Here is an 18384-nt window from a genome sequence, read left to right on the forward strand (position 1 = left end):
TTTAAAATATGTCTTTATTGATTTCAGAGAGAGGAAGGGAAATGGAGAGGGAGAGAGAGAGAGAGAAACATCAACGATGAGAGAGTTGTCATTGATCGGCTGCACGCCCCTGACTGGGGATCGAGCCCACAACCCAGGCATGTGCCCTGACCAGTAATCAAACCACAATCTCCTGGATCCTAGGTTGATGCTCAACTGCTGAGCCATGCCTGGCTGGGCTAAAGTGTACATTTTTAATAGGTATTTTGGGGCTAGAATTGTTTGGATATTTTTATTTCTGAGGCCAGTTACATCAGTTACTTGTGATATCTCGTGCTTGCTGCCAGGTCAGGTTTCTAAATACTGAGAAATTCAGGGTTTTTTTTTCTATAATAGATTGGAAAAGAAAAACAAGTTCTGCAGCTTTTTCAGTTTTTTTGCATTAAATGGGAACTGAATAAATTCGAACTTTTTTTTTTAATTAAAAAAAATATATCTTTATTGATTTCAGAGAGAGGAAAGGAGAGGGAGAGAGAGATAGAAACATCAATGATGAGAGAGTCATTGATCAAGCCCACAACCCGGGCATGTGCCCTGACCGGGAATCGAACCCCGATCTCCTGGATCCTAGGTTGACACTCAACCGCTGAGCCACCCTCGGTCGGGCTAAATTCTAACTCTTGAAAAAAGGGGCTGTTAGATACTATATTGTAGGGAGCTTTCCCCTCCCAATATGTATATACTGAACAAACATCATTATGGCCATGTTAACATAATTAAAAATTTTTTTTTCTCTCACCCTAGCACAGTAGTTCCAAGCCTGGGGGTCACCTTTGCCTCCCAGGAGACACTGGCAACGTATAGAGATATTTTTAGTTGTCACAACTGGGGATATGCTACCAACTGGCATATAGTTGGTAGAGGACAGGGATGTTGCTATACATCCTGCTATGTACAGAAGATCCCCCCACAACAAAGAATTAGCCAGCCCAAAATGTGAGTAGTGCCAAGGTTGAGAAACCTTGTCCTAATATGTCAACAGTTCATTTGTTATGTCAGCCCTTGCTCACATGTGTACATTTTTACATAGTTATAATGTACATTTTGCCTTTATCACTTAATTTTATATTTTGAGCATTAAACATTGATACATTGTTTTTAACTTTAAAAAATTGTTTTTCTCATTTGAGAACTGAAAAGGAAGAAACTGTATTATATATAGTATTTAAGATGTCTGTAAGTTTTAAATTATGTTTGTGTAAAAGAAAGAAGGGTTCGGGTGAATAACCTGACTGGATATTTCAGTTCTTGTGGCCATGCTATTTACTTTGTTCTCTAGTGTCACTCAAAGCCCATGGGATCCAAAGTTCATCCTTTGCTCAAAGCCAGGAGGTGCACTGTAGCATAAGGCATGGTCCTGGCCCCTGGAGGGCACCTGCTGTAGGAGAAATAAGAACGAGTAGAAATAACTCTTCACCCATTCTCCTTGCCCTCTTCTCACTTAAAATTCTTTGTCTCTGTCACAGTTTGCTTTGGCAGCTTTACCACTTCATTCTTTACATCTAGAAGCTTTTGAAGGCCCCAAAACACTATGGGATGTGCTTCTTTCAAAAGAATGGACTTTTAAGATACTTAATGAGCATTTATTCGGTATCTACTTGCAGAGAATAGTATGTTTGCATACTTTATTATGTGGGTAGTTTTAGGCACAGTTTAAATATCAGAGCATTTATAATTCAAAGACTGGATTTGTATTACCTCAAGATCTGATTTTTTAGAATTTTCAGTTTGCTCAATCATTGGGTCTCAATAAATCCACTGGGGGAAAAAACGTTAGCTCTCAGATGTCATAGCAGGACAGGCAGAGGGACATAAATACTGAGTGATGGAAGTATAACTAGCATGATGGGAATCAATAAGTATACTGCATGAAGAGCTAATGTCAAGGCCTGGCAGAAGGTAAGACCGGAGAGACAGGCAGGAGCCAGGTTGTGAAGAATCTCTGGCGCCAAGCTAAGGGGCTTGAACTCTTCGGGAAAGCGATGGGGGTGTTAAGCAGCAAGTGATTTGCATTCAGAAAGATCAGTCTGAGAGCTCTGTGGGGTACAGATTGGATGGGAGCCAGCCTGGCAGCAGGGCAATCAGTTAAGGATGCTATTACACTAAACTGGGCAAATAGCGAGAAGAGCCTAAATTAAGACAGCAACCATAGACACAGAGAGGATGGATTAGAAAATGATTTTTTTTTAAAGGTAGAATCTACAGTCAGGGACTGGTTGAACAAGAGAGTGATATAAGTAAGGAGGGACCAAGGATGACTCCCAGGTTTCTGGCTTGGGAAACTATATTAATGGTGATTTTATTAACTGGAAAACAAAAGAGGAACAGATGTAAGAGAAAGAAGGGTGGAATGTTCAAACTGAGCTGCTCACTAGACAATGGATATGCATTGGTCTTAAATAGTTGACTCATTTTACATCACTTTCCTAGCCTATAGCCTCTTAGTGGAACTTGTACCTCTCCACGAATCCTTGCTTTGGTGGCCATATCTGTACCACTGCTTCCAACTCATTCCAGCCACAACTGACTGATTGGGGATTATACAACTAACTTCAGAGAGGCAGCACAATTCACTGGGTGAGCAACGAATAATTGCATCTTTTCCATAACTTTGAACTAAGGGAAAAATAATGGAAATGACTTAATCTGAAAGGTCACATAGATTTAGGATCTGAAAGGCTGTTTTCACTGCTGCTGCTGAGCAAGCAGAAGAAGTCCAGCCACGTAGAGAAGCAGTTTAATGAGGGCTGATATTCGGAGAGACCCAGAGATGAAGGACCTCATCGGTCAGGATAGACTAGCAATGGCCATCCCGTTCCATATGCAGTTCCACTGTAGCCATGTCTGGTTTTCAGCATGAGCCCTTGTATCTTACTCTTTTTGCACTTGGGATCGGTTGCTGTGAAGGGCAGAAAGCTCAAAAGAATAATGACTTTAAAAAGGTAGAAATGTATTTCTCGCGCATAAAATCAAGAAGAAAGCAGTCCTGATAGGGCAGCATCTTGGAATAGTTAGAGACTCAGATTTCTTCTCTCATGATAGTATATCATCCAGGGCATGTGGCTTCCCCTCCCGGTGTCCAGGATGGGTGCTCAAGCTTCAGCTGTCCTGTGTGCATTCCGGCCGGTGGAAAGAAGGAAGGAGTGAGAAGGGGCATCCTGTTCCTGTAAGGACACTTCCTGGAGGTGTCACACAACTCCACCTGCATCTTATTGGTCAGAACTTAGTTACTAGGCTGTATCTAACAGTAAGGCAGGCAGCTGTGTGATTAGACAAAAAATCAAATGTCTTATTTCCGTGGAAAAGGGGATGAATAAATTTTGAAGGACAGCTGGCAGTCTCTGCCACACGCACTTGTATTTGTTCTAACTTCAGTGTGTTTCTGTTTCTTGCCACTTTTTCTAGATAGACCTGGAGCTCAGCAGAGATGGATTATTATTTAATCCTCCTAACGATACTATGATGTAGGTATTACTATTATATCCATTTTATTTTAGGGAAATCAAAATTTGAAGAAGTTAGATTACTTGTATAAGTCACACAGCTAGAAAGTGGTGGAGCCAGGATTTGACCCAAGATATGTGAGACTCTCATGCCCAGACCTTTCATCACCATGATAGTGAGAAGATCAGAGAGCCAAAGGCAGGGTTCTTAGAAATGGTGGCATTTGAAGGGTCTATGGGAGAAGAGGGGCCCAAGAAGAACAGAGAGAAGGAAAGGCCGGAGAGGTAAGAGTAAAAATAGGAGAAAGCGATATCACAGAACAGGGAAAGGAATCACTTTCAAGAAAGGAGTGAACAGGTACTGTTGAGAGTTCATATATAAAAAGAACAGAAACATGTCCAGTTGGATCTGGCATTTTGAGGGTTATTGTTGACCGGGTTTGAGTACAGTGGTAAGAACAGAAGTCAAAATGCAGCGATTTGAGGAGTGGAAGAAGTCAGAAAGCACAATAGCATGAAGGGAATGTGTTGTTATCTAATTAAGAACTCAATATCTTATAGAGTAGTTATTTACCTGAATTTCTTTTAAGTTTGTTTCTGTTATTTCTTCCTAACAGAAGTGCAAATAAAGGAGGCTGAAGGAATGTTGTACCAAGAAGGTTCTGAAATAGCTCTGAGCAGCCCCAGTGAACAGATTGCATACTTACTGGTGGACAGAAGTAAACTCCTGAGTAAACTGGAACTTGGGGATTCAAAGGCAGAGTCACAAAGATGTATGAGCAATAACCTGCAGGAAGAATTTGCCCAGGTATTCCAAAATTAACTAGATAACTGAATAAGGGGCAGTAAGTTTTAAAATTGCATTTGTTCATTTAATCATTCGTTCATTAAAATATCAGGAAGCCAATTTTAACAGTACTTAAGAGTACAGACTTTGGGTTTGGGTGGGCTTCTTTAGTCCTTGAAGAAGTTAACTTTTGTGAGCGTTGGTTTTCTCATCTATAAAACCTGGGATCAACCTGGGATGCTCTACAACATGGTCATGAAAATGAAATAATATATATAAAGCTCTAGAATAGTACCTCACATTAATTAGCATTGTTGTTATTATTTATTGAGGACTTACCATGTTCCTGCTTTGTGCTAGTGGATATAGAAACAAAGTCAAATTAGACATGATCTGGACTGCAAGGAACTTACAAGCTAATGAGGGGAAGGAATAAACCAGTCATTATAGTTCAGTGTGGAAAGTTCTATGAGAAAAGAAGGCACAGAAAGCTAGGAGAACTCAGGAGAGGGGCTGAGCTAGGGAGATGGGTAGAAAAGACCTCCAAAGGAGGTGATGTTGAGTAGTATTTTGAAAGCTGAATAGGTGTTATTCAGATCGGGAAGAAGGGAAAGGCATTTCTGGCCAAAGAAACAGTGTATAATTGACACTGGTTCATGTGAGCGAGTGCTGAGAAAAGTGGCTGGAGATATTTCAGGAACTATATCATGTGAGACTCATGTGCTAAGCTAAAGAGTTTGGACTCAGCACCCAGCCATGGTCCTGGACCATACTAGAGGAATAAAAATATTTTGAATGTATGAATGATTGACTTGTCACAGAAGGTCTGAAGAGTCACTAAGTGATTTTAATAGGTGAGTAACATGATCCGATTTGCATTTTAGAAAAATCACTCTGGCCACAGTGGCGGGATGGATTGGATAGGGGCCAGATTGGAAGCGGGGATTTCAGGGGGAGTTATATAATAATTAATTAAAGAATGAAAACCAAGCCCAGCCGGACATGGCTCAGTGGCTGAGCATCGACCTAGGACCCAGGAGATCTCAGTTCGATTCCCGGTCAGTCAGGGTACATGCCCGGGTTGCGGGCTCGATCCCCAGTCGGGGCGTGCGGGAGGCAGCCGACCAATGACTGTCTCATCATTGATGTTTCCGTCTCTCTCTTTCCCCCCCTCCTCTCTCTGAAATCAATAAAGATATATTTTTTTTAAAAAGAAAAAGAATGAGAACCAAAACCAAGGCTGAATGTAAATAGAGAAGGAAAGATGAATTAAGGAGATGGAATCTATAAAATAAATTGGACATGGTGGGGGTGAACTCTTGGATGACTCTGAGGCTATCTACCCTGTCACTGTTAGGTCATAATTTTCCCACAAATGGACAGAAAGAATTAAAACAAATACTTCAAAGGTTTTTGTTATTGTAAAGTGTCATTATGAAATGTAACTTGTAAAAATTTCATTGCCTCCCTGGTTATATTTTGCATAGGCTAATGTTGAATTAACCTGTGCATAAAGTAGGTGAGTCATTCAAGCCAAAATGGGGCCACCGATGATGACTTGGAAGCCCAAAGAATATTGCAAGGCCTGGTCTGCATACTAGTTGTATTTTACTTAACATTTGTTTTTAATTTGTCGGTTTTCTGACTTAATCCAAGCACACAGTAAGAAAGATTCAAGCAGGATGAAACTGAATGGAAAATGAAATATCTTCTCACCCCAAATCCTCAGTTCCACACTCTTAACACTACCGCTGCCAACAATTTTTTATGTATCCTTCCAGAAAATGTTTCTCATAATGTTAAACGAAAAAGGCAGACAGAAACTTGTACGTAGGTGGTGGTTATGACTATGTAAAAAGTGGTTGTGAAGGAAAAAACACTGCAATGAAATATAGAAATATGCTAAAAGTTTTGTTATATGGGTGGTAACTTGCTTGTTTTCTTATCTTTTAGAAAACTTCATATAATGATTATATAAAATTAATACATATTTTGGGGATTAAAAGAGAAATATAATTGAGATTGAATTTCTCCCTTAGCTTTTGTGATGCTTTGAAAATAATTGCAGAAAAAGAGCTCTAAACCTGTTGTGAGCCTTGTTCAGCATGTTCATACCTTGAAATTAAATGAAATACTTCATGTGAAAACGTTTTACAAACTGTATTTAATGTTCCATATAAATGAGAAGAATAGTTTCTTTCTTGCCCGATGATACTCATTTTAATGATTAAATTTCTGTTTTGTGTATGTGTGTGTTAATCTTCACCCAAGGACATGTTTTCATTGATTTGAGAGAGAGGGGAAAGGGGGGAGAGACAGAGAAACATCAGTGTGAGAGAGAAACATGGATCTGTTGCCTCGCATACGTGCCTTGACCAGGGATCCAACCCAAAACCTGGGTATGTGCCCTGACCAGGGAATCGAACCCACAACCTTTTGGTGTATGGGACGGTGCTTCAACCAACTGAGCCACGTGGCCAGGGCTAAATTTCTATTTTTAAAATAATCATATAACCAAAGTCTTTTAGATATGTTAGATTGAACCATATGAAATTGCATGTTTATAGGTAAAAAATAATCAAATATTGCCAATTTTATATGGTTCAAACAAATAAAAAGATGCACATAAATGAAATATTCTGTTTGCTACTTTTCTTTATTGGCTTTTAAACACTTATAGTAGAAATAGTGCAATGTCATAAGAGTGCATTTACTTTTTTTTTTTATTACTAACAATACTTCCATTTCAGTCCCATAATGAAGACATAGAAAAAGATAAAACATCACCAAGCTGCATGGAGAGAGGTGTGGAACAAATAGCAGAGAGGTTCAGGACGGCCCATGAAGAGATCCGCAGGCTCACCGACGAGCTGCAAGGGAATGAGAAGGAACAGAGTAAACTGGGTAAGCTGTGCTTACTGAACATTTCTGGCCATGCTTCAGAGTAACGAACTCTGCTCGAGTGGAACATGGGTGCCTTGAGAACAGAATCTTTCCAGATAAACACATAAACATCTGGTCAACAGCCTCATTTTCTTCAATGTCCAGAAATTTTTATTAAAGTACAACATACCTACCACGAAGTGCACAACTCTTAAGTGTACACCACCCAAGAGATCCCCAGCACCCCAGAGGCCCATTTTGTTCCTTCGCCCTGTGTGTGCACCCTCTCTCCTCTCCAGGGTACCCGCTGTCTTGACTTGCAACACTATTTCTGAGTTTTGACTACAGGCACCACACATTCTCCGGTTGTGTCTAGTTCAATCTTATGTTTGTGAGATTCATTCATATTGTTACCTGTAGCAGCAATTCGTTCACTTTTGCTCTTTGTAGAATATTCTATTGAAAAACATACTGTAATTTATTTGACTGATCCTTTATACTGTTGGACATTTATGTTGTCTCCAGTTGTGGTCCATTCTGAATAGTGCTACTCTGGATATTCTTGTATTGTCGACACATTTCTAACTGTGATATACCTAAGAGGAGAATTATTGGATCAACAGGTTATAAGTATGTTCTGCTTTGGCAGATTACACCTACACTGTCTTCCAAATAGTTGTTTTAATTTGAGCTCTCCTCAGTTATATATCAGATTTTAGTTCCACATTTCATGTCAGTCCTTGGTATTGTCAGTCTTATTAACTACTTTTTCTGGTACGTGTATAGTGGTATTTAATTGTGGCTTTTATTTGCATTTCCCTGCTAATGAAGTTGAAAAATATGTTTGTTGATACTCATCTGGAGATACTATTTTGTGAAGTTCCTGCTCAAGTCTCATGCATATTTTTCTATTGGATTGTATGTTTATGTTTTATTAATTTATAGGAGCTCTTTATATGTTCTGGACATCAGCCTTTTGTTGGTTATAAATGTGACGTTGGGGTTTTTTTGCCATATAGAAATGCTAATATTTATCAAGTCAGGTTTAACAGTTATTTTTTATGGCTTCTGGGTTTTCCTATGTAAAGCCTTTTCTACATCACTATAACATTATTGAAAATGTTTGCCCTGGGTGGATTTTTTTTAGTGCTTTTATGGTTTTGTTGTTTCTATTTTAATCTTTGATTTATCTATAATTTGTCTTGGTATAAAGTTTAAAAATTTTTGTCTCCTTTCTATATTTATAATTTGAAATGATTAAAGAAATTAGACTGATTATTTTCAAATGCTATATATAGGTTACCTTAAGATCACATCTAAAGAATGTTATATATATAAAATAATAATGATTCTGCCAAATTGAGTGTGGGATTAAAAACAAAAAATATCGCCCAGCCGGGCGTGGCTCAGCGGTTGAGCATCGACCTAGGATCCAGGCGACTGGGGTTCGATTCCCAGTCGGGGCACGGCAGCCGATCAATGACTCTCATCATTGATGTTTCTATCTCCCTCTCTCCCCCTCCTTTCCTCCCTCTGAAGTCAGTAAAGATATGTTAAAAATATATATATACCAAGAGGCTTGAGATTTTGTTAAGAATGCATTTTAAACAGTGAATATCGTATTATTTTCCATACAAAAAACTATGAACCTACTTTTGCCCCACCCAGTATTTTGTTTTTGTTTTTTTCTTTTTTAGATTCTGCACTTGAGAAGGTTCAACTAGAAATTGAGGAACTGAAAGAAAACTTGACAAAGCTGAAAGAAAATGGTGAGTCATTTTAGCAGATATAATATTTAATAATACATTAAACAATAATATAACATTAATGTTTTAAAATAATATTATTTAATAATTATAATAATAATAGCATTACTACTGCTATTATTACTATTTCTATTACTGTTATTACTACTCGTTGCTTATAAGTAGCAGGCACTCTACCAGGCACTTTACAAGCATTATCTCTAATTGTCGCAACAGTTCCAAGTAGTGAGTATTAATATTCCAATTTCATAGATAAAGAAACTGAGTCATGGTGAGGTTAAGTGAATTAGCCAATAGCTACATTAAGTATTACAGCTGGTATTTGAACCCAGATATATCCTGATTCCAAAACCTGTGGCAAACACAAATAATACATGTTTTATTGGGACAACTGACATCAAGACACCTTCTAATGCATTTAACAGCACCTCACACATACTTGTTCACTGGGAACCAACAGACTTGACATCAGTGGTGAGTTAGTTAACCTGACCCTAGCTTGACTATGTAAAAATGCGACCAGTTATAAATAATATAATAAAATTTGAGTGTTGTAATGGTAGCAACTAGAAAAATAATTTAAAATATGTTTACTGGGCCCTGGCTAGTGTGGCTCAGTGGATAGAGCATTGGCCAGTGCACCAAAGGGTTGAGTGTTGGATTCCTGGTCACGGGCATTCCTGTACCTGGACTGCAGGTTCGCTCCTGGCCCGGAGCACTTGCAGGAGGCAACCAATCCATGTGTTCCTCTCACATTGATGTTTTTCTCCCCCCCTCCCTACCTCCCTCCCTCTCTCTTTAAAAATCAATGGAAAAATATCCTTGAGTGAGGATTAATAACAACAACAAAAAATTGCATAGGCCAAAGGTAGAACAAATCTTGTTTTTGCATGCTCTCTCTCTCTCTCTCTCTATATATATATATATATGAATTGTAAATATATATATTATATATATATATATATATATATATGGATTGTGAATCATTTTTTGTTTTTTGGTATGTTTTCAGCATTTTTCAAATTTAAAAAATTTACATACTAAGGAGGAAAAAAGTGTAGCAAGGGAGAAAAAATGAAGAAAGGAAAAATTAATACAAGTTAAGTACAAAACAGGCAATGAAGAAGGAAAACAAAGACTTTAAAGCAGCAAAATAAAAATAAGAGAAACAGAAGTGAAAAATGGCTGAAAAGAAACAACTACAAATTCAGGAAAGTTCCGGGCAGCAAGTTATTATTACTGAAACTTTGCTGAGTGCTAGAAAGAGTAAGTCTTAACGTGAGGTGCTAAGCTGAGAGTGGACTACCACTTTAATGGCACTGCTGCTACATGCAGAACAATGGCCTTGATGAATTAACTTGCTTTAACATGGAAAATCTGCCCATTCACTGTTCCTAGCTCGCTACTTCAGTCACCCACAGGGCACTTGCTGCTAATGAGTAGAAGAGAAGTATCTAGGAGTATGTGAGGTGTGTAAGAGAGACAGGACCACAAGGACTACAGGGAAGCCAGGAAGATCATTTTCTGTCATTTAACTTTTAGAAGGTAGGCTCGACTGTTTTAAAATTCCACATCCTAGAAAAACCTCTATTGCTGGAAACCCTACATTCAGAAGTCCAATTTATTAGTCTTGGTGTGAGAGATAAAAAAAAATTCTTTTCTGCTTCATTAGGTTGGTTGAATATTCTAGAGCTGGACGTTAGAATCTGTCTAGCAGCTCTCTTGTGCAGAGAATCACTTATGCAGAGACATGACAAGAAGGTCAGGAAGAAGCAACTATGAATGCAAAAAACAAAAAAAGTCAGGAAATAGCACTTCCTCAGTTTTTAGAGTTAATGCCCCCAAATTAAAACTATGCGCCAGTTGAGCGGAGTGCCCTCTTCTCTCTGTTTCAGATTCAGTTGACCTAAAGAAAGCAAAGGAACACAATCAGAGACTGAATGAGGAAATTCTGGCTTTAAGAACTCGGGTTCGATCACTTGACTCGGAAAAAAAAGTGCTTGGAGAAGTGGTAAGTTGTTTAATTTAGTTCTTAGAATTTATTTAAATGTGTATAGAATGACAATCAGCAGTAGAGCAACATAGATACACATCACCTATTGATCATTCTTGCGGACTGATACTGGTGGCTCTAGCTTCCCAGGAACAAGCCGTACTTTACTTTGTCTTGGATGCAGTCTACCAGTGTTTGTATTTTATACATCTTAACTACCTATGCTAAACAGTAATCTTATTGTCGTTGTGTCAATTTAGGATTTCTTCTTTTTAATAGGGATTTAGATAATAGTTTATACTTAACACGTTTACCAAATAGTATCTACTATACTGGATATGTTTGAGATTATTACTACTACACCCTTAGTTGTGTTACATTTTTGAACCATTTCACCTTAGCAGTTCATTGATTTTTAATATGTACTTGCAAGTTCTGGATATTTTACATATCCCTTCAATTTTAGCTTATATTCATTTCATAAGCATATCTCTAGTGTCTGGAGATCAGTGGCAATAATGGTTGTACAATAATGTGAATGTGCTTAATGCTACTAAACTGTGCACTTAAAAATGGTTAACACAGTACATCTTGTGGTATGTATATTTTATCGTAAATTAAACTGTAATCATAACAAAGAACGAATAAAGACTGTTCAAGTTGTCTTTGTAAATTTATATATCTAATACTGATGTATATTCATTTGTTTGATGTATATGTGTACATATATAGTGGGGGACAAACTTCAGGAAGGGCATATTGTAAACAGTGCTACTTCTGGAGAGGGGAAAGGGGTTATTGGGGTAAGGTTATGTGAAGGGAAATATTACTTTCTACTCTGTATACCTATGGGCTTGAATTTTTTACATGAAAAATGTATTCATGTGTTACTTGTATATTTTAAAAACAAAGCAACTCCCCCACCCTTCCAACTTTCATATTTAAGATACTTTTGTGTTTAAGGTTGAAAAGCTTAAAGGAGAGATTCGTGAATCTCAAGAGAATAAGCAACTTGGAAGCCACTCCCCTGGGACAACTGTGGGTGCCGAACAGAAAGTACAGGTATGTTAAAGCTCTCTTCTTTCTGATTTCTCATTTTTAAAGGAGTCACATTTTTACAGAGTACACCAGAGTAATTGGTGCTGATCATTTGCTGCTCTCCTTATTGCTTGTCTTTTTCTGTTGCTCAACCAGTTGGAGTTTAGGAAGTATGTGTTGCATTTTATAAGAAATTGCCAGACTGGTTTTCAAATTAGTTGTACTGTTTTACATTGCCACCAACAATGGTATGGAATTAGTTGCTCCTTAACTCCACCAAAATTGCTGTTGTCAGTCTGTTAAATTCTAGCAGATGTGTCGTGGTATCTCGTTCTTTTAGTTTGACTTTTGAGAGTGTCTAATGACAGTATGTTTCAGTGTGCCTATTTGGCCATTTGCGTACATTCATTTGTGAGGCATCTGTTCAAATGTTTTGCTCTTTTTTTTTTTAATTCTCACCTGAGGACATGTTTGGAGAGAGGAAGAGGGAGGGGGAGAGAGAGAGAGAAACATTGATTGGTTTCCTCCCGCGTGCTCCCCGACTGTATGCGCCCTGACCAGGAACTGAACCATCAACCTTCAGTGCACGGGACGATGCTCAGCCAGCTCAGCCACTCTGGCTGGGCTGTTTTGCTCATTTTTAATTGAGTTGTATGTATTCTTTATATTAAGTTATAGGAATTCTTTATATATTTTGGATACCAGTCCTTCATTAGATATATGTATTTCATATATTTAATATTTTCTCTTAGTCTATGACTTGTCTTTTCATTTTCTTAACAGTGTTTTATGAAGAGTAGTTGTTTTGAAAATTTGATGGAGACCGATTCATCGATGTTTTTTTAAAAATAATTTTATGATAGGACTCAAAAAGCCTATCTAAGAAATCTTTGTCTGCAGCAGGGCACAACGTATTTTTCCTGTCTTCTAAAGGTTTTATAGTTTTAGCTTCTGCATTTAGGTTTATGGTCCATCAAATCATAATTCTTATATATGGTTTGAGATAAGGGTTGAGTTTCATTTATTTCCAGATATATATCTGGTTATTCCAGAATCATTTATTGAAAAGACAGTTAGTTGTTAATTGAATTACTTGGCACTTTTATTAAAAATATATCATGCAAGTCTATTTCTGGAGTCTATTCTGTTCCATTTATCTATGTGTTTGTTCTTAGAATAATACTATGCTGTCGTTTTATTTTGTCTTGAAATCAGAAAGACAACATCTCCAACTTTGTTTTTCTTTTCCAAAGTTGTCTTGGCTATTCTAGGTCTTTTGCATTTCCATATACATTTTAGAATCAGCTTGTCAGCTTTGATAGAAATGCCTGCTAGAATTTTGATTGGGATTCCTACCAGCGTGTGTGAGAGTCCAGTTTCTCCACATCTTCACCAGCATTTGATATATCCTGTCTTTTTTATTATAGCCATTCTATTGGGTCTGAAGTACTATCTCAATGTAGTTTTGATTTGCGTTTCCTGAATGACATGGTATTGAGCATCTTTTTATGTGTTAATTGACCATGTATGTATCTTCTTTGGAAAATGTCTTTCAAATCATTTGCCAGTTTTTATTGCAGTTTGGTTTTTCTTTGTTGAGTTGCAAGAGCTCTTTATATATTCTGTTTATTACTCTCTGTTATAAACTATATTGTGGTCCCCCCCCCCAAATATGTTAAAGTCCTAACCCCCCAGTACCTGTGAATGTGACCTAATTTGAAAATAGGGTCTTTGCAAATGTTATCAAGTTAGGATGAGGCCATTACTTTATTTTCTGTTTCCTACAAAAAGGAAGTAATGAATGGAAACTAATATCTGAATACCTATAATGTTGTAGTGACTTTACTGCTGGGGGTTTGACATAACTCACTTAATGTTAACAGAAATTCTGGGAGGTAGGTATTGTTCACCCTGCTTTATAGATGAGAAAACCAAAATTGCAAATTCATAAAAGTGGAAGTCGAGATTTCAAATTTAAACTGACTACAAAACCCATGTTTTTTGCCACTTTGATTTTCAGGGATCCTTGCTGTTTTACAGATGCAAATCGCTAGGTCTTCTACCTCCATGAGAACCAGAGAAGCCTCCACTTCTGGGTACTCTGTAGACAGCTTCCTTCTAAGAGTTATTTTGAAAACAAATGGGAGGGGGAAGTCCTGTGACTTAAAAAGGACAAATAATTAAGAAAGCCACTCCCTTAAATCAAGCAGGCTCCTCAAGATATGACTGTGTTCCTTACCCATTTCTATATACAGACAGATTTAACATTAAATAGACCATCTCACTGCTGCTAGTATGCCTGTTCTCAGAGAAAATGTTTAAAATATAAGAAATGTTAGGTACCTGGCAGGAATAATAGCCACAATATTTTGGTCATATGCCACAATCTGTTCTAAGTGTTTTATAAACATGATCTCATGTAATCTCTGTAACAGTCCTCTCTAGGGTAAGTAGAGTATTCCTATTTCATATTTGAGGGAACTTGACCAAAATAAGAGTTGATCCAGGTTTGTCTGGCTCTAGAGCTCATTTACTACAACATACCAACTCAGAGGATTTATAGAGAGGATTTATATTGGGGATTTATTACTACCATGGGGGTTATGGCATACCCAGCACCGAGCACATAAACCATCTCTACCTGGAGGCGATGACCGACCGCGTAGCATTTTATTCTCTGCAGTGCCTGCATGCGCCATCGCATTTGACCGTGCCTGCAGAGGGAACAGCACAGTGCAGGCACATGGGGGGATGACACTTGTCATACTGTGCCTAGGAGGTACAGTTTGGTTCAGAGCATCGCACGATCCCTACCTTTCAGATAGTAGAACATTGACAGTGGAAAGTTCTGAACTGTTACACAGTTCTCCAGAGTCTTTGGGCGCCACCCCATGCCAATGAGGCTGATCTCTAGCAAGGCCATTAGTCTTCCTCTTTGTTTCCTGCTGGCTGACAGGCAAGGTAGGCTCCCTTTAGCTGCCCAGAGGTCTCTGTATCCCATCACTCATTTCTCACATTATTTGCTGTGCCTTTCTTGTGTTTTTCTGTTTTAAACTTGGTCGCTGGACTTATGAAGTATATAAATTGCCTAAATACCTAACTATATTTAGTATGCCATAATTTTGATAAATTTCAAATATATATTCTTTTGAAAAGTTCTTTTTTTAAAGTTATAGCATTAAAATACATGACATTCTTATACTGAGAAAACAAAGGAAATGGGAGTTTTCATTTTTGAGCTGAAATGTTTCTTGCACTTTGTACGGAGGCATCTCAGATGGTGTAAGGGTAAAACCACATTCTGCTGTTATTCTGATGGCTGTGATGTACATAGGACAAGCATTAGCTCCATCTTATTGTTGAGAAAACGGGCTTAGAGAAGAAAAATGTATCTTAGGAGGTATGGTACCATGAACTAGTTTTCCCAGCTTTCTGTCTCCCCTAGATGAGTTTATAATTGAATTAGGCATAAAATTATTATTATCAGAATTTATAGGAAACATTATTATATATAGGATTAATTATGTAAAAAAATCATTTTGCAGATATTGAAAATGAGTCAAGAAAAAGTTGAAATATTTGAAAGTAAGTTGTCAGAGAGAGAAAGGAGAAAGCATTTGACATCTGATCTTAATACCATACAGAAGGCTTTGGAAGTTGAAAGTGAGGTATTTTGTCATTTAGGATGTAATTTTCCTCTTTTTACATTTGTAATTTAGGTATTTCATGTTATCATTTATTTTAATTTTCAAATAAATTATAGCTATAGAATATTTATTTCTATTAGTAGTAATGAGGTGACTATTTCCTCATGCTGAGTTCTAGCACTAGCCAAGAACAGCCCTTTACAAAGCAGGTGTTTATTATGGTGGTCATAGTGTCCTTTTAACCACTTGTCCTGCCATCTTGGAAAGGTCTGTCAGGAGACATACCCAGCCTATCTTTGGAAGAGACCCGGAGGTGAGTTCATGGAAGTTTAGAGCATCAATTTAGAGGATGGTGACGAGTTTGCGGGGTAGGTGAAAGCCAATGCATTATCCCAAATCCCATCCTGCTGACCTATAGGAATTTTCCATGAAATGAGATATGAAATTGATACCATATGCCCTCTTCCTGTGGTTTTTGGTGGCCACTCCTTACCTTCTTTCCTTTTGCCCAATGCCTTCCTTGTCAGCATTTTCTCCCTCTCTGATCTCAAGGCTTTGGGAATATACCAAGTTGCTCCTCTCCTGAAGTAAACTTTATATCACCTATTCCCCTCATAGAGCACGATAGACTGACTCTCAGGCCCCAATCATCCACCAATCAAAATACTGTATATTCATATCATCAACGTAGAAGTTATTAAGAATCTACATCTAGCCCAGCCAGCATGGCTCAGCGGTTGAGCATGGACCTATGATCCAGAAGACAGAGGTTCAATTCCCAGTCATGGCACGTGCCCAGGTTGTGGGCTCGATCCCCAGCAGGGGGCGTGAAGGAGGCAGCCGATCAATGACTCTCATCATTGATGTTTCTATCTTTCTGTCCCCCCTCTCCCTTCCTCTCTCTGAAATCGATAAAGACATATTTAAAATAATAATTAAAAACAGAATATACATCTAACTAAAGTATTTTCTCTCATGGAAAAAAAAATCAGAAGATTAGAGGAAACCTTAGGTGACTAAGTCATTGAATATACATTATTAAGGAAGGTAGCATAATTTGTAGTTAAGAACACAGAGTTTGAATCTTAGCTTTACCACTTCCAGGCTATATGAATTTAGACAGGCCACTTAAGTTCTCTGAGCCTCAGTTTCCATAATCCTACCTCATAAGGTTGTCAGAATTTTGAGATAAAACACGTAGCACATTATTCTATAAAAGCAACTTTTAAAAAAGATACATTTAAAAGCAGCTACCATAACCCAGGAATTGCTGAAGAATTTACCTCTATATAAGCCTTGCTTAAAGTAGGAGTGACTCTCCAAACCCAGGCTTTCAGCCTGCGAATGATAGAAATTAAGAATGCTCAGTTTAATTAACTGATTTAAGTAACCTTTACTTTAACCAAGAAAGGAGCCTGCTGCTAGAGGATAGGTTGAAATAGTATTTAAACAAGAAATTTGTCAGGATCATTTCAAAGATTCCTTTTTAGATATATTAAACCTTTTATGGGGAAATTCTTATTTTATTCTACTAAATATCTTCATTTCTTCATCAGGATTTGCAAAAATCAAAATCAGAACTTACATACCTTTATAATGAAATTCAAAGCCTTCCAGGGGCAGAAGACCATTTTTTAATAGCATATAACCTGCTACAAAGAGAGAATTCTGAATTAGAAACAAAGGTGAGACCGAATTATTAAGTATTTAAATGTTCAGTGTGTGACATATCTTTTATGAGAATAAGATCAAAGGAAATTAATTTTCAGTACTAGATGGCTTGGAAATTGGAGTTTCTTTTATTATTATAAAATAAGTTACCATATAGTGTGGGCTGTAAATCAAGTTGAATTTTAGGATAAATATTCAGACTTCAGCCAATACTTTATTCTTAGGATCAATCAATCTTTTTTTTTTTTTTTTTTTTTTTAACATTGAATCAGCTTCCTAATGTCTTAATTTTTGGAGCATATACTATAGAATTATCATATGATCCAGCAATTCCACTTCTGGGTATACCCCCAAAAGAGTTAAAAGGAGGGTCTCAAAGGGATGTTTGTGCAGCTGTGCTCGTAGCAGCCTTAGTCACAGGATCTAAAAGGTGGAAGCAGCCCAGTGCGCACCAGGGGGTGAGTGGACCAGCAAATCGTGGTATATGCATGCAGTGAAATACTCAGCCTTAAAAAGCGGAAATTCTGCTGCATGCTATAACATGATGGGAAGCGAAATAGACCAATCACAGAAAGACAGATACTGTATGAGTCCCTGTACGTGAGGAACTTAGAGCAGCCGAAATCATCAAGACAGCACGCAGGGTGGTGGTTGCCCGGCTGGGGCGCAGGAAGAATGGGGAGTTCCCGTCTAATAGGCGTGGCGTTTGTTTCACAGGATAGAGTAAGAGCGACGGGGGGGTGATGGCTGCACAACAGTGTGAATACTGATGCCACTGAAAACCGTTAAGACGGTGAATTTTATGTTAGGTGTATTTTACCACAATAAAAAATGAGAAAAACATATAAACAAATAAAAGTTTGCTTAAATATCTTGGACTTTAAAACTTAGAACCAAAACAGCTTTCCCAGTTATATTGAAATTAGGCTCATACTTAGAATTAGGGGAATATTTCAATGTCCTGACCCCAGTTAGTTCCCCACGTGTGAAATGGCTGTCAGACCAGGGTCGGCGCAGCGCCGGCCGGAGAGGCTGCCTGTAGTGTCATTTCCAGGTTCCCACCTATTAGGTTATCACCAAGTCCCGGCTGAAATTTCTTTCCTCAGTCACTGTCTTG

At 37.9% G+C, this 18384-nt stretch overlaps 1 protein-coding gene across 3 annotated transcripts in view; it reads left to right on the forward strand.

The window, feature by feature from the left end:
• Positions 1 to 3241: 3241 nt before the first annotated feature.
• Positions 3242 to 18384, forward strand: part of CCDC30 (coiled-coil domain containing 30) — a 50602-nt gene continuing 35459 nt past the window's right edge. For all 3 annotated transcript variants that reach the window (XM_087820366.1, XM_087820365.1, XM_087820367.1), the window contains exons 1-6: positions 3242 to 3503; positions 4100 to 4290; positions 7020 to 7173; positions 8850 to 8921; positions 10814 to 10929; positions 11875 to 11973. In XM_087820366.1, coding sequence (XP_087676492.1) covers positions 4126 to 4290; positions 7020 to 7173; positions 8850 to 8921; positions 10814 to 10929; positions 11875 to 11973 — 606 coding nt within the window. In that variant the 5' untranslated portion in view covers positions 3242 to 3503; positions 4100 to 4125. The remainder of the gene's footprint in view (positions 3504 to 4099; positions 4291 to 7019; positions 7174 to 8849; positions 8922 to 10813; positions 10930 to 11874; positions 11974 to 18384) is intronic.

Source organism: Miniopterus natalensis, chromosome 9 (assembly GCF_054644295.1).
Source record: "Miniopterus natalensis isolate mMinNat1 chromosome 9, mMinNat1.hap1, whole genome shotgun sequence".
Lineage (NCBI taxonomy): Eukaryota > Metazoa > Chordata > Mammalia > Chiroptera > Miniopteridae > Miniopterus > Miniopterus natalensis.